At 35.9% G+C, this 26,636-nt stretch overlaps 1 protein-coding gene across 2 annotated transcripts in view; it reads left to right on the forward strand.

Moving 5' to 3' along the window:
- Window positions 1-4,492: 4,492 nt before the first annotated feature.
- The window catches only part of LOC135469741 (IQ motif and SEC7 domain-containing protein 1-like), a 93,798-nt gene continuing 71,654 nt past the window's right edge, over window positions 4,493-26,636 (forward strand). For both annotated transcript variants that reach the window (XM_064748313.1, XM_064748319.1), the window contains exon 1: window positions 4,493-4,742. In XM_064748313.1, coding sequence (XP_064604383.1) covers window positions 4,519-4,742 — 224 coding nt within the window. In that variant the 5' untranslated portion in view covers window positions 4,493-4,518. The remainder of the gene's footprint in view (window positions 4,743-26,636) is intronic.

The raw sequence follows: 26,636 nt of genomic DNA on the forward strand, positions 1-26,636 counted from the left end.
TTTAAGGTGACTTGTAGATCTGAGTGTATAGAAAAAATGTTCATATATTTTAAGCATCTGCATGACATGAGCGACATATAAGGTAGAACAGAATATGTAGATACAAGAACGAAGCCTAACCTATATACTGTATAAATGCCAGTTACATGCAGTTAGCAGGACACAGAAGAGGTTGAGGTGACACTCTTTCAGTACGCGGATATATATATAGAACTAAGCAATGTCAATATTATCGTATTTGCTTCTACGATGATCTGAGTAAGGTTAAAACAGCAGTATAATAAAGAACGATTAAATATGCGGGTGATAGGGAATACAGTTTAGACCCATATGTGTGTCGTTCAACCAGTTATTACGTCTACATTTTGTAACTATAAGGTCTACATGTATATGACATTTACGACTCCTGTATGCACGACAGAGGTAAAATGCCTCATCGGGTCATGCATTGGTGCTTTGAGGTCATAATTATCTGCTACAATTTAAACTTATACCAGTTTCTTCGATAACGGTCATATTCGTAGCTTACTATAGTGTGTATCTGCACAGAAAAGTTATGGGTTTTATAATTAAGTTCTTCATGCATACCGTTTATATTGCGAGTGTGTATGAGTAAATGAAATCTTAGGTGTTCCTTATTGTAGAGACGCTATTGATTGAATAAGGTGTGTATGCTATATATACACACACAATAGAGGATCTTGAAAAGTGTTCAGATTTTATCTTGTCCTTATTTTATATTCAACGTGATACTACACTATTCTCCACCAACCTGTCCCCGTATACTGAAAGACCCGCTTCATAAACGACGAGGAAGATGTATATTCATGTACAGCCAATCCCTGTCAAAAATGAAACGTGCAGCGTTCGGAAATCCTGTGTAGCTGTTAGAGTTTCAGCTGAATATATATTTTATCTGAATATACATATATATATTGGCTGTGTGTTTTAGTTGATATATCTTCAACTAATCTTGTTTGACGGTATACCTCTCGATTTCAAGTCAAAGTTTCAGTTTTATTGACCTATGCCATAAGATATAATTTGAATAGACATATACAATATTAAGATATATTTAAAAATTTTTCTTCTAGTTTTCTAAATTTAACTTATAATAATGTCAGTGTGTGTGTTTTTTTTTTAACCTGGTTGCTTTCTGTTTTCATTTAATTGATTTATTTTAATTTTCATTTCGAAAAGAATGTACTGTTCCCTGGTTCCAAAGTCATCTCCATGTTAGATAACCTGATGTGTTTATTTCTTGGTTTATCTGCATACGTGCCCTGTGTCATTTGTAGTGGGTATATGCATGCCAAAAATACACCCCTTATATATGACAGGCATGTACATGGATGGAGAAATCCGTTCAAAGGCCACATCCTGAAAAAACTATGATCTCACTATAAAGATATAAATGATAAAGCCTAACCAGGCTAGCGAGAGTTAGATTTGAACTGGCGACATGCTTACTGGTCACAGAAGAGTCAGACTGAAGAAATCCGCTCAGAGCCTGCAGTGGGAGCCTGCAATGAGTCCACCATACAAATATACAAATTCTTTTATATATTGGTGATGACCAAGTTAAAGGTACAACAATTACAATACATACACAATACAAACCAACACTATATGAAGATATATAGAGAACTATAGGCAAAGAACAACCAACTGCTGACTATACACTCTGTGGTACCACTCTATATATAAATCTATGCACGCATAGATCACTCATATAGGTATTAACGAATCACTGATTTCTTCATGGCAACCTGCTTTCGTGACGTAACTCGAAGGATCTGATTGAATTAAACATACATACTGTACATGGCAGTCCACGCACATCTAATTCAAAACAGGATGTTTAACCTTCAAATTATAGCTTTGGAATACATAGTGCATATATAAAAAGGAATAAACAGAGACAAATACACATGAATCCTTTATTGTTTCTTGTATACAGTTGTCTTGAGGCCATGTTGTCTCTCAAACAAATGAATCTTATGCTTCAGTGCATATAGTGAAACGCACACTCCAGGAAGGACAATGACTAAATTCATTTGTTACAGATCCAACATGGCCGAGAACACAAGCTGTATGTTTATATGCAAGCAGGCATATGTTACACATATATATATATTGCCATTTGTTACGATTCCATAAAAATGTAAATGTAAACTGATCTCATATGTGAGGTGGGGGTGTAAGATTACATTTTTACAAATTAAGCAATGAGGCTAAACAAAGCCAAACGATTCAGTTTGCAATGCGTTGAAATATTTCAAACACAACTGCAATGGCTACCGGTACACGCAAAAACAACAGAGGCATACCCGACATTGAACTGGAAAACTGGAATCTTCAATCCCGTTCAGTTTTCACATAGTACACTGTAGCTTATACATTATTATACACACCTCGAGTAAATATCTATACAAAAGACACATGCAGTCCCCCTACTTTGGAAGGCCTAATTGAATGAGTAAGAAATTAAGGCACGTGCTATCCTCCCACGAATGAATTGTAACCGCACTATCGATGATATTTAAACACTATAAAAGTCAAATTTATAGCATATGCTTTTCTTTATAGTACAAGATCCACAGCTTTGTGTGCGCGACACATGCTGCGGTGGCAAACAACAAGCGATTCTCTCAGAATTGCAGACCGGCCCGGATAGCACAGTTGGTAGAGCGTCCGCTTCGGGAGCGGTAGATCCAGAATCAATCCTGGGTCGAGTCACACATAAGACTTTAAAAGAGGAAGTTGTAACTTTCTCGTTTGGGGTTCAGCATGAAGGGGATAGTGCAACGACTGGTTGACCCGTATCAGTATAATGGGTCGGGCGGTGCGGCTTACTTACCTTCGGTAAGTCGTCTCAGTGAAGCAGCACTAGATAAAAGAGCGATGGAAATCCGTCCTGCAATAAGGAGGTACATTCACACACCCTAAGTATTCCTTCGTCGTCATATGACTGAAAAATGGTTGAGCATGATGTTAAACCCCAAGCACTCACTCACTCAGAATTGCAGAACTGACCTCGCTTGGGTAATGACGGTCCAGCTGGATAGACCACGCCAACGCCATGAACTCCGCAAACACTACTGTATGTCAACTTCCTGTCAGCAAGGTTGACATTGCGCTATATGCTTCGTAATCACTAATTACACTTATATGTCATATATAGATGATGTCGGACATCGCTAGCTTGATTACAAGAAGATACATATACATAAATTGTTACTCAGGAAGAAATGAAACACATTTACTGATAATTTGTCCATGTATGTCACCTTGTCCTTTTCACGGTTATGGGGAGGTTTACTGCTGATGTTAAAGTAGAAATAAATTTGAATGTTTGGTTTTGCAAAACATCACATTTTCATTAAATTGTTCATATTTCAGTTTACACCTGAAAGTCTCAAGAAGTTTCATAACTGTAAGTTATAAAATGGTCGTTGAAGAATCGTAAGAATGGGATAGGCCGGTGAGAATGTCCTCCTCTATATATGTGTAAATATAAGTTTTCAACCTCGATTAAAACTCGGTTCGCCTAAGATGCTTCGTATAGTTGCAATATCATACCTTAGATGTTGTTTTTCTGACAGTAAGGTTTAACTATAAGTTATTCGGTTAGCATTGGCGTGTTATTATAGGCTTTTTGACCATGATGAACACTTCCAGGGACCGATAACTACAGGTAATCGGAACAGAGGGAGACTACCGCCAGATTCGTATTCGTATGTGTATTACAGCTTAAGGGCGCGTAGCGTTATGCATCCAGTTTTCTTCGCGGGCTCATGCAGTTACGTTCATAAAGCATCATATCGCGACAGCCGACTGGCCTCTGGCCAGTGTGAGGTGACAGTCTCGATTCCAGTCTCCGCTGGTCCAGCATAAGTTTGAAGTCAACAGGTTTGCAGGTATAACCGTGGTGAATTAAGGTAAACAGTTGTTCACACAAGAAACGTAATACCAATCATATTTAAAAAAAAAAGAAAATGAAAAAAAAAAAGGGAAATCAGTTTTAACAATAAGTGGTGTGTGTTTTAGTCAATATAGCTTTTTAAGAGAGGTTGGAGGCCTTATTATTTTTTTATTCCATTGTTTTTAACGCCTTTACTAAAGACACCTTCTAGGTGTATGTGTAAGTAAAGGCTCAGAGTATTATACGATTTACATATTTGCAAACAAAGAGTGTATAAGCATGCTGTATCATTTAGATACATTTACTTTTTCATTATTAATAAAAAAATCTCTAGAATGTAGTTGTGCTAAGATATGACTTTCAACAATAGCAAGGACATCGCTGGCAAAAATGTCCCTTTAATGACAAAAATGTGATATATCTGCCGATTTACAGCTAAGGCCCATCACGAGTTTCTGGTCGGGCTATTTTTGACACAGGTAAGCATAGCCTATAGCGTGAGCCACGCGTAGTTGAAATAGACTATAGCCCATCAGAGCACGCTAAACATCATGGCGGTCTAAACAGAGAGGTGTGCTGACACCGGGGAGAAAATGACGGCCGAAGTTGCGGCTCCTTCCGAGTCCGTGGGACCAACAACCATGGAAGACTTGTACAAAATTATAGAAGAAAAGGACCATTTACTGGATTTGCAGGCGTCGAAGATAAATGCGCTGAAGTTTCAAATCTCAGTTTTGTACGAGGACAGAGCGAAGCTGAGGGCACAGTTGGCGGCGTACGAGAGGGATTTCCAAAAATCATCTGAACTTGACGATGGGTGAGTTTGTTTTGCTCTTTTGTGACAGGGACGTTTCAGGAAAATACCAGATTTGGTTGAGAACGTTTTGCAACACTTTAGTAACATGTGTTGGTGATATGTAACACTTGGATAAGTTTGCAAGAGTTATGATAAAGTTTGGTATAAAATTGATCGGTAGATCGATGATAGGGAACTACATGTAGAAAGGAGAGCACTGTGGGCAGTTTAGTCGTCTCTGGTCGCATGTGTGTCGCTCAGCCAGCACACAATGTACGCCGACTTGAGAATAGCTGGCAGCTCAACAAATGCCCAGACAGTGTCAACATTGAATACATACGGGGCCACCACCAAAGAGGGATCAGTGTGTTATTGTTTTCATTTTACAGGGACTCTGTATTTTTTTTGTGTGCCATTATTTGCATCTATGAAAAAACAATTCAGTTGCCTTGGATTAGAGACCATACACTACTACAAGGAAGGCTGTGTTATATTTTATTTAACTGTGGGGGGAGATTCAAGCTTTTTGAACTTATATCCCTATACTTTCTTGTGGGACAGATAGTGAAGCAACTATTCTGATATGGCATTGAAATAAAGACTTGCAATGTAGCAGGCAGGAAACAACACTTTCTTTAGAATTGAGACTTTACCGTTCATGCATTAATTAACAATATCACCAGCCTGGAAGACAAAGCCTTCCAGGTAGAGCAAATTATACATTGTAAGGTTGTGTTTCATTTCTGTGATCCCTGCTGTGCAAAGAACAATGATTTATTTCTTTTTAAATTTAAACTTTGGACACAGGTATGACATTTTATACACATTACCAGTTTGGGTCATCGGTAAAATACAGCAATGATAATCCCGCAGTGAACATGTATGCGTAGCCAGTCTTTGTGTTGAGTGTGTATACTTTACCTGTGAGATAGAAAATCACAGGATAGAAGTACCATTCAGCTTATCGACTCCATGATTAGATGTATTGGCAATATAAAACTAATCATATTTGTGACAATAATGTGGATAAGTACACATGTTCCTGTGTTTCAGGACTTAATCTTCACTGCCTTTGTCTAGTTTAAATGAAATATTTTTTCCCAGGTAAAATTTGTCAATGTTTTCAATAAAGAAAAAAACAAAACAACACCCCAAAAAACAGATTATCATTTAATCACAAAGGCATATGTGTACCATGTTTATTGTCCCAGAGTAAATTGTGAATAGACATTTTAATATGCCTGCTTCTGGAAAAGAAAATTATATATATAATGTGTTGAAATGTTTTGCTTCTTGAATTACCTCAAAAAAATTGTTTTAATTTCAAAAGTTTGTTGACAGAGATTTGAATAATCAATCCTTGCAACAGTTTAGGTTGTTATGGGCAGATATAGAGTTGTGGTTGGCATGTTACATATGATATACTGTAATTCTTTTTGCAAGTTTGCAAGATGTTTATTCAAGCATATTCTGAAGGAATTATTCTGTGTTGACTGATAAAATTATACTTTTTGTTAAGCCCTGAAACTGACCAATCCGACTGATGTATTTTTGTCTCCAGATTAAACTAAAATATACATAAATTGCACTGAAAGTTGATCTTTCACATGCGAAAAGCTTGCGGAATTATGGTATATATGTGCGTCATCTGAAGCTGTTCTAGGTCACTGAATCTCTATTGAGGTGATATTTTGTTGAGCATATTTACTGCATAATGCATGTATGTTACGGGCATATCCGCTTGACTTCATCATTCATACTGTATGTGTCTCCCTATTGAAGATTCATTGGCCATGAGTACATACATGGACATGTACCTATATGTGTGACATGATGTCTGCAAGTTGTCTATGTGATGTCTATGAGAATTTCCTCTAATACTCTATCCCATCAGTATTTAAAAATTGTATTTTACAGATACTTTTCATATGATGCTTATAGCAACAGTGGTGATCATGATATGTAGTTTGTGGACTGGAAATGCCCAACTACATGTACATATATCACTTATATTTAATTTAAAATAATAAAAAGTATATTTAATCTCCATGATAAGAATGAATGTCCCCCAAAAGATGTACAGGTATGTACTGGTATCCAATTAAGTAACATGCAGTGTTATAAGAAGTAAGTCATATACATGAACACTTTGAATGAGATTTAAAATTTTTCAGCTCTCAGAGTAAGCCATCTTTTTGTCAAGCTGCACGACATCTCAGACATCTTACCCAATCCATCATGATGTTAAATCTGATCTCTAATCCAGAATCTAAAGTAAAGTCTTTCTATCTAAATTAGCATCCATTTCTCTTAATGACTTTCATGTATGCTATAGTTGAGCTCCTACAAAAAAAGGCTGTGTGTCTGTTTGTCACACCTGCCTGGACCTAGTTGATTGAAGTGAAGTGAACAGTTAACTGTGCATGTGCATCAACAAGGTTAAACAAAAATGTCCTGATTGTGTTAATGATTTAGCCAACTAGTGGCAATAAAATCTGACCCTGGTTAAAGAGCTGACCCTTATCTAAAAGTGATGCAGTGAAAGAACAGGAGGTATTGCTACCCTGTCTACCTACATCTAATCACACATGTACTTAACAGAACAAATTTATTAAACTATTGGAACTATCATTAAAGTGATCATAAAAATAAATGTCAAAACACATGTGTAACTGGGTAGTCTTGTAGAATCCTTTATATGATTGTGTTAAATGTTTGACACATAGTTTATTTGTATAATTTGTACATGCACATGTATATATAATATATGAACTGTAGCTAATGATAGGCATGACTGACAGCTGAGCTGGATCTAAGAATAACATAGCCTCGTGTCCTGAATTTGTTAGCTAGAAAGTAATTATAGTCCATACAAGTTACCCGTTTTACCCAACAGCTTGATAATGACTTTCAAGGACTCATTTTTCATCTTCTTGTTGTTGTTGAAGGAGGCTGTATTTATTTTGCAATAATTTATTATATGCATCTTGCAAAAACAGAAAACCCTTAGATTATTTTTAAAAGAATGTAATCAGAATGTAAATCCTTAGTCAAAGGTAAATCCTTGTGGAAAATGTAGTTGGGTGTCATGCTTTATATGCACACAAGTAATGCAGAATGTTGGTCTATTTTCTGCAAGGTAATCTGGGTCACAGGCACCGGACTCTGAACCATCTTAGATAGGCATTCTGTGACATCATATGTGTTATCAAGCTAACAGACATATGTTGTATACTTCCTCACTTTAAAAATTTGAGAACGTAGATTGTTTTTGTTGTATTATATGGAAACACTGACCCTTATGGGTAGTTTGTTCACAGCTTGATGGAAAAGCGTTAAAATTGGTTCTTGATGCTATTGAATGGACAAGTGCCACAGATAACGCCAACCATATATCTTGAAAGGGAAGTACCTACTAAAACAGCTGACCATTTAAGATGGTCCAGAGTAGGTATTGCCTGCAGGAGATCTCATGACACCACTGCAGAGGTTTAGGTAGATAATGCTGGCAGACAGGTCGACCACATGTGAGGAACTAAGAGGCACACTTCACTCACTTCTGCAGAGACGATAATGATAAGACAGTGATACAGTTCTTAGTAAACTGGTTTTTAATTGGCCAGGCTGGCCGGGCAAAACACTGCAATTAACTGCTACATTTGTCTGTCTTTTGAAGTAAGCCTAAGCCAAAGTCTGAGTAAGGATAGCTGATGGACGGATGGAGAGGATTGATGAAGAGAAATTAAAATGGATGAAGCAGGTGTAGCAGTTAACCTGTGTAATTGAATTGTTAGCCTAAAAAAACGAAATGTAGTTAACATAAATCTCCAGTGACTTACCAGTGATAGTGTTAATTCTAGCAAATTGTAGGGGTGTGCAAAAGCAGTGTTAACAGGGTTTCAGGCTTACAGTATGTGTATCTCTGAACTGAAACCACATTCATATTTCAGTCCTTTAATTTCGTCATTTTTACCAGAACCTTAATGGATTCCTGTAGATTTGTAGAATTCACCAGAATCCAGTCCATAATCCATTCACCCCAAAGGCTTTAATACATATAAAAGTAAGCAGATTTAGTCTGATAAGTTAACAAAGATTCCATGTTCATAACTTTAATAGCGTGAATTATGTATATTTAATCGCAAAAAAAAAAGGTTTTAATGTGAATGTTTTAAAGGAATCCCAGCAAATTTGTGTAGAATCGGATTCCAATTGAAAGTAAAGCCCTGCACTTAAAGGAGAATCTTCTGTTTACAAATTTAAATATACGTGTACTCTTATGTATTTCTGGAAAGTGCCTTCTAATGAACACCCAGATTTACATTCCAATACGCACTGTACATGTACATGATTTTCTGGAAGGCCTTTACAAAAGATCAATATTAAAGATAGTTATATGTACATTAATAGGGCATGTAGGGTCATGTTTGTCTTTGTCTATCTACAATATTTTCTGAATTTGCCTAATTTATAAACAAATGCTCAGTCATATCAGTCATTCATCACAGCTTTGTCCTGTTCACTTTTGGTGAAAAGTTAAGGAAAGTGTGGTGGGCTACTCACACAAGTGGACGGAGGCCCTTGCCTTTCAGTTGCTGGGCCAAAGAAGGCATGAGGTTCAAATCAGATCTTGGACAGGGAAGTTAGATTCTCCTAAAGATATAAATTGTTTACAAAATATACATATATCAAGATGAACAATGAAAGGACACACATGTACTAGTACTAGATGTCTAACGCAACAAATATCTGCTTCGTGGAAGTCCAATATCTCAGAAATCACTTTCTGCTTAACAGAGCATGCTACATGTAAATTGGCTGATTCATATGGGCTGTAGAAGATTAAAGTCCATGGTTAATCTTGTATTTCCATAGGCATTTTATCAAGCAGCTTCAGAACTGAAAGATCTTGTCTGCTAATATATCTTTCAAGGTCGTTGAAGTATGGTCTTTGTTGACATAGGTTTCTCAGGGTGGGTGATGGTTGAGTTCAGCTTCCTCAGCCTTTTCTGATAACTTGATATTGTGCTGCACTAGAAAACCATCTGTCATGAATGGTCTGGGACATTTTGCCTGTATGCCTCAACTTCTCATGTTGATAGTTGCCAGGCGAGAAAGTTCTTGTATCTCGTATCACAAGAAATGAAAGGAGAGAATTTTAAGGCTCATGAGCCTGCCACCTTGCAGTAGCGGTATTGAATAGATACAGTATGTACAAGAGGTTGAGTGAAATACAACAAGGGGCTTAGGGTATGCTGTTACCAGATTGTACACCACATGAAAAAAAAACTTCAATGCCGCTATCCCTGAATCTTGTTAATCTGTTTTTTCTCCCCAGTGATGGAATGTGTGATGGAAAATTGTTGTATTTATGTAATTTACTTCAAATAATAATAATAATTTTTTTTTTCAAAAAATATAGGTCTTGTCATTTTAACGTAATTTTAATTTTTAATGTAATTTTTAATGTGTATTTAGTAGATGGGGTCCATCTCCTCATAGAAATTTAAACTGAATATTAAATAAAGTGTATTTGATAGTCTTTTTTAATTGATGTTTAAATCCTGGTTCGGAATGTAGTTAGGCCCCTGTATTTGTTGAGGTTTATTACCATGTCGTACTTGGGAAGGTCTGTCAGCAACCTGCGGATGGTTGTGGGTTTCCCCCAGGCTCTGCCCAGTTTCCACCCACCATAATGCTGGCCGCCGTCGTATAAGTGAAATATTCTTGAGTACAGCGTAAAATACCAATCAAATAAATAAATAAATATTACCAAGTCTTTGGTTGCTCACCCATGAACCTGAGTGGTGGAAAAAATGATATATTTCAAATAAAGTTCACTGTTTTCAGTGGACATATTTGGCATGATTCTGATTGATTTATCCACCTTGTAGGGCCACTTGAAAGACATTTTTGAACTTTGATTAATTTATTATTAAAAGAACATTGTCGGCATCAAAAGTATCTTGTAAGGCCTTTATGGGCTTCTGAACATGAACGTTTACATTCTTTACTTTAAAACATTCCAAACTTTAGGTGAAATACAGTAAGTGAAACAATAAGTCATTTTAAGATATTAGTAAGCTTTAAAATGCTCAAAGCAGCACCACTATATGTGTCTGGCACTGGGTGCCTCATTACTTGCTCATGGAGCAGAATACAGGCTTAGTAGAGGAAACTGGTGGGAATCATAGTCGGGGTTTCTGAGGGAGTTCAGTGCTGGGGGTAACACCTGACGCTGGGCCATTTGTCAACAGGGCGGGGCACGAGAGCAAGAAATCTGTTTTCACACCACAAGATCTCAGTTGGCCCCCAAGTATTTTGTTCTGGGCCTCAGCTGGGTTCTGTACATTTTTTTTTGGTGGCTGTCTGTAAGTCAATATTTTTTGTGAAAATACGATACAGGAATGTGTTCTTCTCCACTAATATATTGTCTGAGGTGGTAGTAAGGTAACCGAAGAACTAAAACCTTTCCAACGACTCTCTGTGACACCCACCTACCTCATTAATAACTGGTTATTGGGTGCCTGAGGAATATATGCTAGTGCTGAGTTAAGGCTAGAAGACTATCAGTTACAACTGTGGTACAACATGGAAGTGAAGCTTTGTTTATTTTTCCACCTGGGATAGTGGAATTGTTTGAATGTTAGGAACACTTAAGTAAATTTGTGAGAGTATGTTAGAACCTATGAACATTCAGCTGTTTTTCCATCTAAATTTAGTCACAGAGACTGTTTTTAGTCTACCTCGAAACTGTAGCTGTATAAAAGTACTGTGGATGGTAACAGTTTGGATATAATCCTTTATAATTTCATGGTGAAACCAGAACATTTATGACATGCAAATAGAAAGCATCAGAATTTAAGCTCAGTAGTCAATAAGGCAGACGACTGAAGTTTAATGCTATTTTAAAGGCAGCAAATTATTTAGAATAAAAAGAACACCTATCAAATAACTATTCCAATATTTGTACAGGCTTGAAAACATACATTGAAAACTACATTTATTCTGTTTCTCCCATTGTTCTTTCCATCCTCATTATGATGCAGGTGAAGTAATCTTAATTTTATTGTACTTATGCTTTTCTGTGCATTTTTTATTTGTTTTCTAATTATACATGTGTACCCTTTTTTTCTGAGATATAAGAAGGGTTCCACATTATAAATTTACCATTTATGCATTGTAGAAATAGGTCCTTGGTAGCTCTGGATTCTGTTTGCATAATATCTGCTTTTTTAAGCTTCATGACTGTCCATGATGACAATATTCTCTTCCCTAATAACACTTAATGCTCTCTTAGGACCTCACAAGGAGAGTAGATCCTGTAAACTGATGATCAGCTCAAGGGTCATTTCAAAGAGTCTTGACTCATAGACCTTTGAAGAGACTGTTCCTGTTTAGCACATAAGAGCAACAAGCTGTTTTAAGAGCTTGTTTCTTTTTTTTTTGTTGTAGTCAGTTAAGATTAACTAGGTGCATGTGTACCAGCCTTTAAAAATGATGACAGTTTTGTGATTATTAACACACAGATCATCTAATATTAAGAGTTCTTGTAAGTACACATATATGCTTTGGTTGTTGTGAACTGACTTTTCTTGTATTTGAACCAGTCCCTGATATGCTTGAGGACATCAGGTGTACATATAGTTGGTAATAAGATGACTTTGTACCATGTACATGGTAAAGGTGGTGTAATCTTACATCAGGTTGGGGGCTATACATAACGTATTTGTACACCTATGATAACAGACCTGTATGCATTATATAATCTCATGAGGTGTCATTTTCATTTGTGTGATATAGCTGTCACTTATCCTGCATAGGGTTTTATACCCAGACTTTGTGCTTGAATGCAGCGTATTATAATGCTGTAGCTAGTGTGAATGGAGAAAGAAGTATGGATACATGTTTGATAAATGTTCAAAGCAGTTAAAGCAGCTGTATGTATTTAAAGATGATCTAATTCGTATAAAGTTTGCTTTTGGAGAAGTCTAAAAATATGTTTGTTTGTGACTGATGACTAACCATATTCAGTTTCTTGTCCATTCAGTCAGAGGCATGGAGAAAGCTAGGGTTTCCAGACTAACATCCTGAATAAACATCTCCCTAGGGCAGGCAAATGTGGGTGTTTCCCTTACAGGTGATAATGTTAAAGACTTCTTTAACTTTACACTTATGCTAATGCTGTCTTTACAAGTATTTAAAGCATATACATGTATTAGACCACCTTATAAATTGAAGTCATCCATGTATTTTTTTTTTTTACATTATGGCTTGTCAAGGTTCTTCATAGTTTGTTTATAAGTCCAATATACACACGTGCCTCAGTGCAAAGTTAGATTAGTGTCGAGTATGTATGAAGATTCTGCAGGTGGAATAGTTGGCCTACTAGTCATTGTGAACAAACGTTACCTGTCAGCAACAAACAAAACTGCATTCATAAAGCTCTTTTGTTAAGCATGCATGTTGTACATACATGACCCATGTTCTGCCCTACACCAAAATGTGAGTAGGCCATTCAATGCCTTTATGTCCCAGTTATTCAGTAGACATTTACCAAATTGTGACTAAATTCCTCACTCTGTTGACAGACTAGTTTACAGTATGCATATCATTCACATGTACATACATGTTCATATAGGTACTTGTTTGTGGTAAAGCTATTGCTTATGTTACTTGTGTATTTATGGAACGACAGGATCCCTAATATGACATGGGTCGGTCATGTTTTTTCAAGCATGTGCTTGTTCTCAAAAACCTCACTCACAGTAATCATCCATGTTTCATCAGGTGGAGAAATTAGTATGACCCTACTGTTTAGGTGTTCCTGTAGTTCTAATTAAAAAAATGTTACTCAGAGAAAATTTATTGCAGAGGACAACACATCTGTGATCATTCCAACTCGTAAAATTTAATGTGTAAATCATCTAATTACATGTGTAGATTGGTTTGTTAATAATGACTTCTAAAATGAAGGATTTCTGCACCTAAATGTATGTAACATTTGTCAAATGGTCAAGGATATTTGTCTTATCTCTGTGTTCTGCATCATAAGTGGACTTGTTTATTCTCCACTTATTGAAAAAAAACTTATAAAACAAATACAGAGCTGTTTAGTTTAAAGATTCTTTATCTCTGATTTTAAGAAAGTCAGAATGTTCAGGTTCTAGAACCTCTTCACATGTAAGTTGCACAGGCCTTGGTTTGTAGTATTAAAGACGTTGTTTATATGTCAACTCAGCCGAGAAATATGAACGAGAAGAAGGGAATTTTGATTGGCTGTGGTGGCCCCAAGTGTCCCTGTCTACTCATCAAGAAGGATAACTGATGAGAATTCCTTATGTACGCATGACTTGCCATTAGCATTTCTGCACAAAATGAAGTGTTGATGTAGATGCACATAAGTATGTAGCGGTACAGTCAAGCTGAGTGTGCCTGGACACGCACTATGATTTAACCTTGCTTTAAGCATAGGTTGTATTGTGCTTCGTCTTAAGAAAAAAATTTAAAAAAAAACATTATAAGACTCATTTTATTGCTGTTAATTCGTGGAAAATTACAGATTTCAGGGTAGTGATGATAACTCTTTAATCATCTACATGTACATATATATCTGTATTTAGTGTTGGATCCAAGAATCTTTTGTGTGGTTGGTTGTTTGATTTTTTTTTAGAAGAAAATCAATTGGCATCAAAATGACATTATGTAGAGAAAATACATCAGTTGAAGCTTGAAAATTTTTAAAATCACATATCAATTAATTATTTTATGGTTTAATAGCATAAAGACATCAAAATGTTGTGTTCAGATGTAGAAGTTAATTTTGATATTTCAGATGGACACAACAAGATACCTTTTCCAACCCTGACATGTACATGGTCTGGTACTTCATGTATGCTCTTGTATCCCAATGCAGAGCCACTAGGAAAGGCAGTATTCATTATTTTTTTGTGCTTATAAATATTTGATTGTTTCCTTGGCTTGGAGAAATGGCTGTCTGGTCAGTTGGTTATTTATGGAAGTTGTAGTACTATTTTATTGCTTCCCCTACTATTGTGGGTTTCCCAAGGCAGTTTCCAGATGGTCTGTTCTGAGTGTTAGCTTGCCCATGTGGGAGTCTTGTCCATGTAGCCTGTATCAAGATGAGAGGATCTGATACTGCCCAGATGGGGGTAATCAACTTACCACCCTAGTGTTTGGACACAGTTACATACAGCTGGAACCCCACAGCGTAAATATTAATCCAGATCAGAATACATCGGGTTTATCATTTATCATGGAAGTGTAAATCATTGTACACTCTCGGTGATGTAAAACCCACAGTACTGTGGTGCGCTTGTAAATCAACTTTGAAGTATTTCTTAAAATATTTACTGTTTGATTAATTGAGGGTGCTAACTCCACAAAACAAGAATCAAAATAAATTCAACCTTTGTATGCAGTGTTTAGAATTAGACACATATTTATCAGTGAAATAAAAAAAGTTAGTACCTGGCTCCATAACAAAAAAAGTGTTATGGTAAGAGTATTACATTTAGAGGTAATAAATAACTTTTCAAGCTAACATATTTATGTGTACATAAAATGTGTGTGGGTGAGCAAGTTTTTAACATTTCTAAATATTTGAGAATTCATGGAGGCCACAGGCCTTCTATTTTAACACAACATGATCATAATTTTGCATAATCAACCCACTTGTGTGATAGTATTCTGCCCATTGAAAAATTTAAGCGTATCACTAATTCCAAATGTATGCCTTGAATGAAGGTATACATGCAGTGTGTTCTTGATGACAGTAGGATTACTTGCCTTTGAATTCATAGGGTCAAAAAAATATTGCTTCAGCTGTTGGCCAGTAACATGCATCTCTTCTGCACTGTTCTGTGATTCATAAGACACAGTGAAATTTTGAATACTTCCATTGTTATTCTGATACCAAGAGAAATAAAAAAAGTAAATAAATAAAATTGATATATATAGATTACATGTATATTGATATAAAATTGATTTAATATTCTTGTATTTTGTTTGTTCTTAAATACATGCATGTATGTTGAAGGGTCTGATGGTTTCAAAGATATGCATGCTTATCTGAATTAAAAAAATAAAGAGCTGTGGGAGGAAGTACATGTGTTTAAGTACATTTCCTCCTGAAATAGCATAGGAATCTCAAGAGCAATTTAGTGATAGGAAGAAGCTGCGTTTAAGAGCCTTGTCTCAAGAACTAGATCATCACAGATGCAAGAGCAGAGAATTTAAATGTGGCTGATTTAATTTGCCATGCCAACGTGGAAATCACCAGTCGATCTCTGCTGATGTGGAAATTTCTAAATAGGATTACCCTGACCTAGGAACACATTGCACATCCCTGAAGAAATCCTTGAGGCTGTGAGCCTTAGAACCGGAACTGCATCTTGTAGAATATCTTAATCACTCAGTACTCTGTGTGAGTGTTCCAAATGTTTAAGGGAGTGTTCTGTTCTGTCACAACCGTGTAATCAAATACCATTTAGTTTTTTGCTTTTAATATGAAAAACACTTCAAGAAAATATTTTTTATTGCCTTCTCTCTTTAAAGTCATTAAAACTATTAACATTTCATTGAATGGTTTGTTTGAATATGTAGCTGTTTTCCCTCTGAGTGAATAATTCATTAAAAAATTTATTGAAATTTACGTAGCCTTTGGCAAAAATGAAAAGTATGTACTGTATCTTGACCCACTCTTAAAATTTTAAAGGAAATTTTACGTAAATTTCCTCTTTAATCATGAGTTATGAACAAAATTCTTTCCAAAATGGATACTATCAAAAACAACACTGCATGTATTTTTATGATAGCAGCCTTGGCGTTTTTAGCTATAAATCATCTCACGCAGTTCAGTGGGTGCACTGTCCACATTGTACTCTGTTTTATTGATTCAAATTTTTTCTGGTTAGAATAATAGGATGTACAGTGTTGTGTTAAGTGATGAACCTGTTTTAACATTGAAGTAATGTGGAAGATTTGTTAGATTTGAGATAGTGATACAAGTCATACATGTATGTGCAGAGTGGAAGGTTTAGGTTAAATGGCGGATAATTTAGTGCTTTGCTCATGTGTGATGCATGAATATTTTCACCATCAGTCATTCACACTCCATTGGCGGAGCAGAAAATTATTGAGGTTAAGTTGCATGTATCCTTGTTTAATAGGTCTGATTATGTCAAAATGATACGTCAGTATTATCTTTTGAAGATGCCAAGGTTCATTCTTACACTGTTTAGAGTAGATGAACCCATCATCAATAAAGCTTGGAGCATTGGTACATCATGTGCACTGGCCTTCAAAAACGTCTACATGTATTTTAAGTAACAGCGGTATATTTAAGTGTGGTAGTCAGGATATGATGGGGAATGATGCGTCTTTATGTCTCCCAATATTAAAGGTCATCTTGATCTTGGGGGTAGAGAACCTGGCATATTAAGGTAGGGAATCGGCCCTACAAAGGTACAGTAAGAAAGGGTAAATTTCAAAATCTCAGCTGAATTCTATACATTTCGGAATCATAAGTATAAAACTTGGTAAAAGAGTCCATAAAAGTTTCATGGCCATAGAAAAGATGGTTGCTTAGTGATAACCTGTCAGATATGCACTTTCAATCAAAAAATTTGGATTGGACCAAGATTCTGTGTTTTTAATTTACTGTATGAAGATCGTATGTAGTTGTGTGGTTTGTTTCATTTTTTGGTTAACTTATAAACTTCATAGTATGATCAATTTTGTGATACTTTGAAAGTTTAAATCCATATTTCTGCAGACGTTGGGAAAGCATTCCCTTTTATACTGGTAATTTTGATGCTGCTCTTACTTGACACTTTATAGTGGAAAGGCAAGTACTGGCCACTTCAGTGTTAAGAAACATGCTTTAATTGCTGGCTTGTCATTTGTTTCACCCATTCTCACCTCAGCTTTGTGTCCAAATTTATGTTGAAAATGATGTTAAACTGTAGTCATAAAGACGAAGACTTTATTAGTTTATTATTAAAGAATTTGATATTCAGACATGGTTTTAACACTGTTAATTAGTTAAACAAGTTTGTTTTGTTTGAATGAAGGTGTACAGATAATGACATTTTTTTTGTTGGGTCAAAACATGCCCGATTTTGAAGGTCGTGTTTGGCAAGGTTAAGGAAATGCAAAATTCTTGTGCTTGTACGCTAATTACTGTCATGTGATTATGTTTCACTGTCGTGTTTCGTCTACAAATTGCTATGTTGCTAAGGGAAGTGTTGGCCGTATGAATGATTGATCATGGTTGAACTTGACCTCAATCTTCTTCTGCAGTTAAGACCAAGTTTGTTTGTGGTAATGTTGGCATTGGCACAGTGAGCTGGGATCAGGGTTAGCAAGATTGTGATTTTGTTAGAAAAACATCCGATACAGTTCGGTTTCTTGGCTTCAAAGAAAGCTGATAGGGTTATGTGAAAAATTGGGATTGTTCAGTTAATTGTGTGTTTTACACATACATCTTGTGAACATCAAAAATTTCCTGAATTTTTTATGGTTAGTGATGCCTTGGATTGCTTTGAACAAGCACATTCAAAGTTTTAGGTTCACATTGTGTGAGAATCATTCAAATATATGCTACAATATCCAAGTCTTTGTTTTCATATAAATGAAAAAGATGAATTTGTACAATCTTCATTGATACATCATACTTGTAGACGTGTACAAGCTAAGGAACAGACATTATGAACTATAATTTTAGTGAGCCATACTTTTATGATTGTGTATAGATGTGGTTCATAAAGTAATAATAATAACATTTCAAACTCCACCTACATGTATAAACATTTGTATTTTGTAATAGTTGTTACCATAACTTTTGTGTTAGACACGTGGCAGTTGATGAAGGAAGAAATATGCAGATTGAAGATTATTATAAAACATGGTGATATTTTACTTGTCCATACAATCATTATCATGGGCAAGTAACATATATATGTCACACTGGCTAGTGTATACAGTAAGCTGAAGGTTCAAAGCTTTTGTGCAGTTACAGTAGTGTTTTTTATGGATCAGGATGTATATGCGTATGTGTGTTTTCCATGTGATAAAGGCAATTGTGTCAACATTTCATTCCACCATTTGCATTTCATCATTCTTGATATGTTATTCTCAAATAATGACATCTTATCTGGTCAGGCGAAAAAAGGAAGATGTGCTGGTGTTAGGAGATGACTGAAAGATGACTCATGTCTTACCTGGGACATTGTTTGCACTTTGCTAAGTCTTGATTCAGTAAGGGTTGAATCAAACACTATTCTGAAGATCTTCAGTCCCAGAGATCACTATGCTGTGTTCTGATTAACTGGGGCATAGCACCTGTTACTGCATACCCCATTTTCTTGTTGAGGGGTACATATACATTTAGCTATACAGTGTAGTAGAAGACAGTAAACCTGATGATCCTCAGGTTGTGTTGTTCATTTGTTATCTAGTGGACTAGTACATTTAGCTTAGGCTAACCTATAGCATTTTTGTGTGTTTACAATACACCATAATTAAAGTCACACATTGTCCAAATGACAATTTGGTACAAGTATGTAAGAATCTAAATTCTCTTTAAAAGTGAAATTAGATTTTTAGGTTGATGTGGTGATTAAGGCTTTCGGTGAAATAGGTTTTTGTAACCTTTATGAAAAATAAACTCAGACAGTGTTCCTGCAGTAGTAAATGATACAATTATACATTAACATTAGTGGTACAGTATAATCGAATAACCAAGATATAACATAGACATGCTAGGTACTACATTCATAATACAAAGTATGTCTAATAAGTACAAAATTCATTCTTGTTATAGCTGAAGGCCTCATTTCTTCAGGTCAGAATTCTCTCTAATACAAGAACTTTACCATAGTATCAATCCAGAATATGATGAGCTAGAACCGTAGGTTAATCTCAACCTGTCTGCATGTACACATTGTCATGGCGTATGCATCGGGTGATGTACGTGTAAATGTGGGCTAGTTTGCAGTCAGTCATGATTAATCTGCTTAATTAAGGTGGGTACTAGCTATTCCAACACCAGCCTTTTCATTGTCAGTAGGTGTACCTTTAGGGGTGAAGAAATGACAGCCCCCACAATTCATACATGCCAACCTCTTTCTATCCTAGTGTTAGTAGCTACTGCGATGTACATGTACATGAATCACATGCTTTTCAAGCCTGTACTTGCTATAGGTGTATATGTATATATATGGTGATCAGTTGTATTGTTCTACAAATGTATGGATTTGTAGTTAACCCTTAAATTAATCTTCTGTCTATAGGCAATAATTTTTTACCTTTTTGTGCAAAGTGACTAGTCATAATTTTATTTTCCATGAATTATTTGTACTTTTCATTAAAAGAGTGCTTTACTTATCATGCCACACTTCAGTTTTTCGAAATTGAGGTAACTTCCTTGTTTTCTGTGTTCGTTTACTGCATGCAGAAGTTTTTGTTTTCTCTCCATTTTGACCAATGAATGTTGTTGATTTGTTGTTTAATTGATAAATATAATGTATATCTTTTTATTATATCAATCTGGGTTCACAATTCTACATTTCTCAAAGAGATGCCAAAACTTCCTTGTCTGAAGTCTCAGTCAGTTAAATGCTTCGATATTGTTTATGTTGTACATGTGCAATCATAAATGAAGTTTTAAATCTGGTTGAATGTTACTCCTATAATCAGCCCCAGGAGACAGAGGTGCATTGTCATTGAACCTTTTTGATATTCTGCTTTGACTAAGGGACTAAATATAGAAAAACAGAACAAAAGCAGGGTGGTGGTTTTATCAGTGATGAAGGAAGTCCAGGCTGTTCAGACTGCTCAAGGCAGCCTTTATCAGGTTAGGTTTCTGTGTCTGGGAACAAGAAGTGCAGGGAGCAGATAAGGGGACTGTTTTGGGTCACAGACTGTTGCCCTTTTGGGGTAGGGGTACTGGGGAATCTCTGTGCCCTTCAGCCTACCCCCAGTGGCACAGTGCTATTAGGTTCCTATGGAGATCACAACAGTTGGGACAGCTAGATGGTCGTGTCAGTGTATAAATTAGCTCTTTTAAGCAGTATTTTTCCAATAAACAAAAATTATATTCATTGGAAGAAGTCGTTGAAATACCACCCTTAGCAACCAAATGCTTAGAGGCAGTAAAAGCTTGAATTCTTAGGCAATGGACAATATATATATATATATATATATATATATATATCTATTTGATTAGCACATGTTCTGTACATAGACCTTTTAAAGACAGGTTGACCGACTAACTCTTCTGTGAGATACTTCTGGCATAGAAATCATATGTATTGTTAAATACTACAAAAGAAGGAAATATGTGATGGTCTTATACAAATTAAACCACTTCCTGTATCTCATGATTGTTTCATTATTTTAAGCTTCTATTATAGTTTTCAGTTCCACTTTCAAATGACTTAAATATTGAATTCGAATATTTACCATAAGGAGAAAGAATGCTGCTTATAATGTGAGGAAAACAGACATGCATCTATATACCATTGCCATGATTTAATGGCACAATCCTTGCTAATACAAGTTTGTACTGACACACATAGCATCAGGTGTTTTCTTATTTTATTTTCAACATCCTCTGTGCAGTTGTGTTCTGTCCCTTTCTCACTCCATACCCTTTGGTGTCTACAGCATGAACACAAATATTTGTCTCCTGAAATGATACATCTTTAAGCCCCTGCTGGTGCCTTTGGCACCATGAGATAAAGATGACAGCAGCCTCTTGGGCTCCAGCCTAACCTTTCTTGCTCCCCTATATAGTATGAGGTTTAACGGGTGAAGAAAACCTGTGACCCACACCAGTTTTTCTTTGGATTCTCCAGGTTAAGTTACAGGAAAAATCTGGGCTGTGCCCATAGCCTCTAGATTTCAGTAACCCAGAGTATACGGTGATTATATACTTTAGCAAAGAACTAGATGTTCATCAGAGTTGGCCAGAGTAGTCTCCCTTTGTTGAAGCAATACCTAGCCAGTTGTGGCCATTGCATGTAGAATTATTTGTAGGCAACATGACGGCTCTTATATGGTAATGTGAGATTTGAAATAACCAAGGGTTTGCAGCTGTTAAGCAATCTTGAGTAATTACCTCCAAGGAAATAATAAATACATGTGCATGAGTGGGAGTGGAAGTTATCCAAAGGACTCAATTTAGTTAGGAATGCTTTAAAATTAGATCCACATTTGTTTAGAATTACAAGCTTTCTCCTAAGCATGTACATTTGATGAAGTATCATGCACTGTCTTACAATTTATATAAAGAAATAGTGGGCTGAAGGACAGAAAATGTCTGGTTATAAGGTACTGTTGAGAAAGATGTACTACATTATTGTAAAAGTCATTGTTTACATTCATAGATGTGACTTGTGTTCAAACTTCCAACCTTTGGGCCAAAGCCTTCTGTTAGTTTTCAAGGACTTTTATCCTTATGACGTATGTACTAAAATCACCAGTGGTGCTCATAAAGAACCATATACATATATTGCACAGGCACAAGTTTTAGGAGCATGAGATGCGTTGTGTATGCATGTAAACATCATCATAATGTACACATGCACATAGCCTGTCTGCTCAGGGGGAAGGGGGCACTGCAGGCCCTCTGAGGTCTACAAGTCTGCTGAATGACATCCTTGGAGTGAAGCTAGTGGATGAGAACAAGAGGTTAAGGCACCCTCTCAGGCCCAGATTACATTTCACATGTACTATGTAAACTACAGCAGCAGGGGTGCTGAGATAAAGAGCAGTCTCATCATCTAGGTTTATAGAATCCATGCAGTGCTTGGGAGACAGAACCGGACTGAGAGGCATGCCCTGAGCTCCAGGTTAAAATCTTTGAGCTATCAGAGGCTTAATTCAATATTCATTACTAATGGAGACATTTTTTAAAGTTCAGTTAGCTAATAATGTGTTATCTCACTTGTATGGAAAGAAAATAACCTCTTGGTGAAGGAATCACTGGGTTTTTTTTAAAGAATTTTCACAAAGGCTAATTCCCTTTGCAAGATGTGAAAGGATATCTTTTATTGTTTTCATAAATATGTTACAAAGAATTACAGTCATACTGTACATAAAATATCATCAATATTAGCATAAACATATACACTGTATCTATATTTATATACATATATACACAATGTATCACATATTAATGCTTGACATTGCCTAGTTATCTCCCTTTAGCTAGTTCATTTTCTTCCTGCCTGAACCTATATACATGTAATGCAGTGTATATGTACTTAAAACATTGTAAAAACACCAAAAGACATTGTAAAAAACATTAGAAAGTCCAATTTCTGTTAGAGCCCAGACATCTACATGTATGTAATTGCAGATCTGTTATTTGTTACTTTTTTTACTAGCATGTTTAGTAGAAAAAAATACTTTGAAATGTGAGAAGCCTTATGATGCTTTATGTGTCAAACGCATCTTGTCTAGGAGACGTGCCTGTCTAGGGCGGTATACATCTCCCTATACAGGTCTTGAAACGTTTGTCTCACGAGTGTTTTCTGTTGGACTCCATTGACTTGGAAGTAGAGACAGCTTTCTTTGTTTCTTGGGAAAGTGATGAACATGTAAATGGTGTCCATTCTGCTCTCGTAATGTTTCTAAGGTAAGAATTTGTGCCTCTTGTTTTAAGTTGTCCAAGATTGAAGAGTACATTTGATGAACCAAAATCTGCTATTTAAATGTATGTACTTTTTAGATATACTTTAATAGTATGCATTTTTTAAAGTGTTTATACTATATTTTATTTTATGCAGTATACATCTAATTAAATCCGACATGTAAAAAAAAAATGCAAATTGCAAATTGTTTTTCTTCTGTTTCAAAAGCATTTGTTTTTGTGAAACTATTCTCTTTGTGACAGACCATCCAAATCTATCGATTCTGTTCTCTGGAAAGACGCCTGTTTTTCTGATATGAGTGAATCGGTCAGTAGAATTAGCTAATGAATGTTCCATATGAGCTACATGTAAATGTCCTGGCAGACAAAGTTTTCAGTGGTCAAAGTGAAGGTATGTTTTCGTAAATGCTTTTCACATTATTGAAAATGAAATTACAAAGAGGTAGGGTGCCGACCCTATGCCGAATTTGGTAAAGTTTGGCCCATATCCACCTTCCCGCTTAATTCAGTTGTATTAACTTTGCAGCAACAAGGTTACAGCTTTGCATGGTTGCCATTTTTATTGGTCATCCTGGATTATGTTTATTGGCCATCTGTATCAGATTTGCGAGCTCTTTCAGCACAGGCAGAAGAAATTCAAAACACACATGTTGATTTGAAAAATTTAAATGCTGAAAAATAATGTAGGTGTGGGATACATTATCTTCAGCTTGTGTATAAGAGAGATCTTTCAGGCCAGATGTACTGAATGTTGTGAAAGTTTATAAAAATTACAAAGGTAGTCTCCTAACATGTGTGATTATTATGGATATGCATGAAATGATGCACTTGGGAAGGATGAACTGGATGGGACCATGTATATTTATAGTCATATATTTAGCTTATAGTTATAGATTTAACATATGGGTGCTAGATTTGTCAAGGGAGGTAAGCATGAATTGTAATATAGAATCATGAGTTACCTGCCTTCAGTAGGCCTGTGTTTGACAAGATTTTATTCATGGTTTACAGTAATAGGTCCATGTAGCATGAAATACATTTACATGGACATGTATAATTCAGTAAGGGAGGTGGAGAGGTCTCAAGTTAGCTTGTAACTGTTATTGAGCAGATAATTTCAGACAGACTTTTAGAAGCCATTCATGTAATCTGGGTTCTATACCTACTGATAAATACATGCAGAAATGTTTTCCCGAACAATTCAACCTAATTCATGCTCACTGTGATATGCACAGAATTAGAACATCCTTCTAATTTCATTACATAGATTTTTTGTGTAGTTAATGTTTGTACATATTTATTTATCATGCTAATAGAAATCTTGCATGCGTTAAACAACTTAAATACATAGTAGCAACCTTTTTAATAGAAAACATGAGACTATGCTCTTCATCAGTGTTTATGTTCTGCCTGACACACTTTGGTCACATGCTCTTTGTGTTAGGTACACATTTCTCCTGAACAGTCCTCATTGTTTGCCTGTTCATGTATTTTTAAGGTAGCCCTGCAAAGTTGGCACAATACCTCCACCATACACAGAAATACATTGGCTGTGTTGGTTGCCTTGGGGAATGTTTTCTTACAAACAGCAACAGTGTTTTGAGATATCAGTTATTATTTTCATCTGCTGTGGACGCAAATTATGCATGAATATGTATTCAGAAATGTACAAATATACTATTATAAGCTTTTAGAGATGAAAGGTGCTTGTAGTGTTGGTTTTCAGGTATATGTTCATAAAGAAATGAATGATCTACATGTAAATTACTTATTTTAACCAGTTGACTGTTGGTTTGGAAAATCAGCTTTTATGATATGTGTGTGTTAGTTCCTTCTGAACTAACACTAAGTGTGTGCTCGTTCACTTCTTTCTGCTAAATTATTCATGCTGAGCTTCAGACAGTTATTTACATTTTTTAGGAGATGGCATTCGTTCAGCTCCATATGTCCTTGTATGTTCTATTGTGATGTTTGGCTGATCTTATTTTCGAAGTTTGCATCAATGTTTATTTGTGGTTTCAGACATAGTGGTTTCCATATTTTAATGCAATGGATGCACCAAATTTCTTAAGTTAGACGTTTGTTGTATTTTTTTTACCATTAAGGTAGCCATGACTAAAGAATATTTATTCACCAGTTGACTTTCTCTCCACCTGCTGGCCCTCCATGTAAGATAATATCTTCAATATATATATTGTATTTATCAAAACACCTATTCAGCAGTCTTTGCTTATGTGATACGATAAGCATTACCTGACAAAACATCTGCTTGTGTACTTGTTTGTTCCTTGACAGTGTCCAGCATATAATGGCTACACCTACTTTCATAAACATTTGTGTGTTTCATTAGTACAGTTCTTCTGCTTCAATTTTTTCACTGCTTTGATCAATCTTGCCTTTGCCAAACACACCCTATTATTGATTACACTAGGTTGCATTGAAGGGACAGAAGTTCAAGGTGCATAAAGATGTAATCTGTGCAAGGAATGTGATAATACGGAGTATTTAAAATCTTTCAGATCTTTTTATAGTACATCTCTATGCAGGAGGCATGTTCTTTATTTTCTTGCTTGAGTAAAACTTTTGTCCCCTGTAAAGCATAAGGCTACATGAATGTGTACATGTTAATTTTTGTTCATTAAAACTTCTGATAGTTGTTGAAAAATGCTGAGTCACACATACATCTGTTAATTTTTTTTAAAAATAGTTCTCCTTTTTCATTGTGTTTATAGCATTTTATTTCATCATGTTTGAAGCTGATACAGGGTTCAGTGGGCTATGTCATGAAAGATGCGTCACAGCAGATAAGACTAAGGATTGCTAGAGGTCATTTCCTTGTCCCTGTTATAGGCATCCAGTGGTTTGCCAGACTCACCATGACCGGGATACATGCTGGGCAGTATCAGTCAAATGAGGTCTGGTGAACATAGTGATATAATTGCCAATCTACTCTGGACACAGACAATACTGTATTGATGGGAATTTGAGATCAGATTATGGTAACATTTTTGACCCTAGTAATTTTCCAGATTTTCCCCATTCACTCATGCCTTTATCACCTGTTCCAATGGCACAACCCTACTCAATGAGTCAGTGGATATTGATTGCGTCATACCAGCTGAAAAGGAAACCACTGGATTCCACGGCTTGTTGATTCTAACACAGGAGACTTTGGGTGCCTTCGGGCTAGTGTATCTCACTGTATTTGTACAAGTCTAGATGCACTGACGTCGGTG

This window comes from Liolophura sinensis, chromosome 7 (genome assembly GCF_032854445.1).
Source record: "Liolophura sinensis isolate JHLJ2023 chromosome 7, CUHK_Ljap_v2, whole genome shotgun sequence".
Lineage (NCBI taxonomy): Eukaryota > Metazoa > Mollusca > Polyplacophora > Chitonida > Chitonidae > Liolophura > Liolophura sinensis.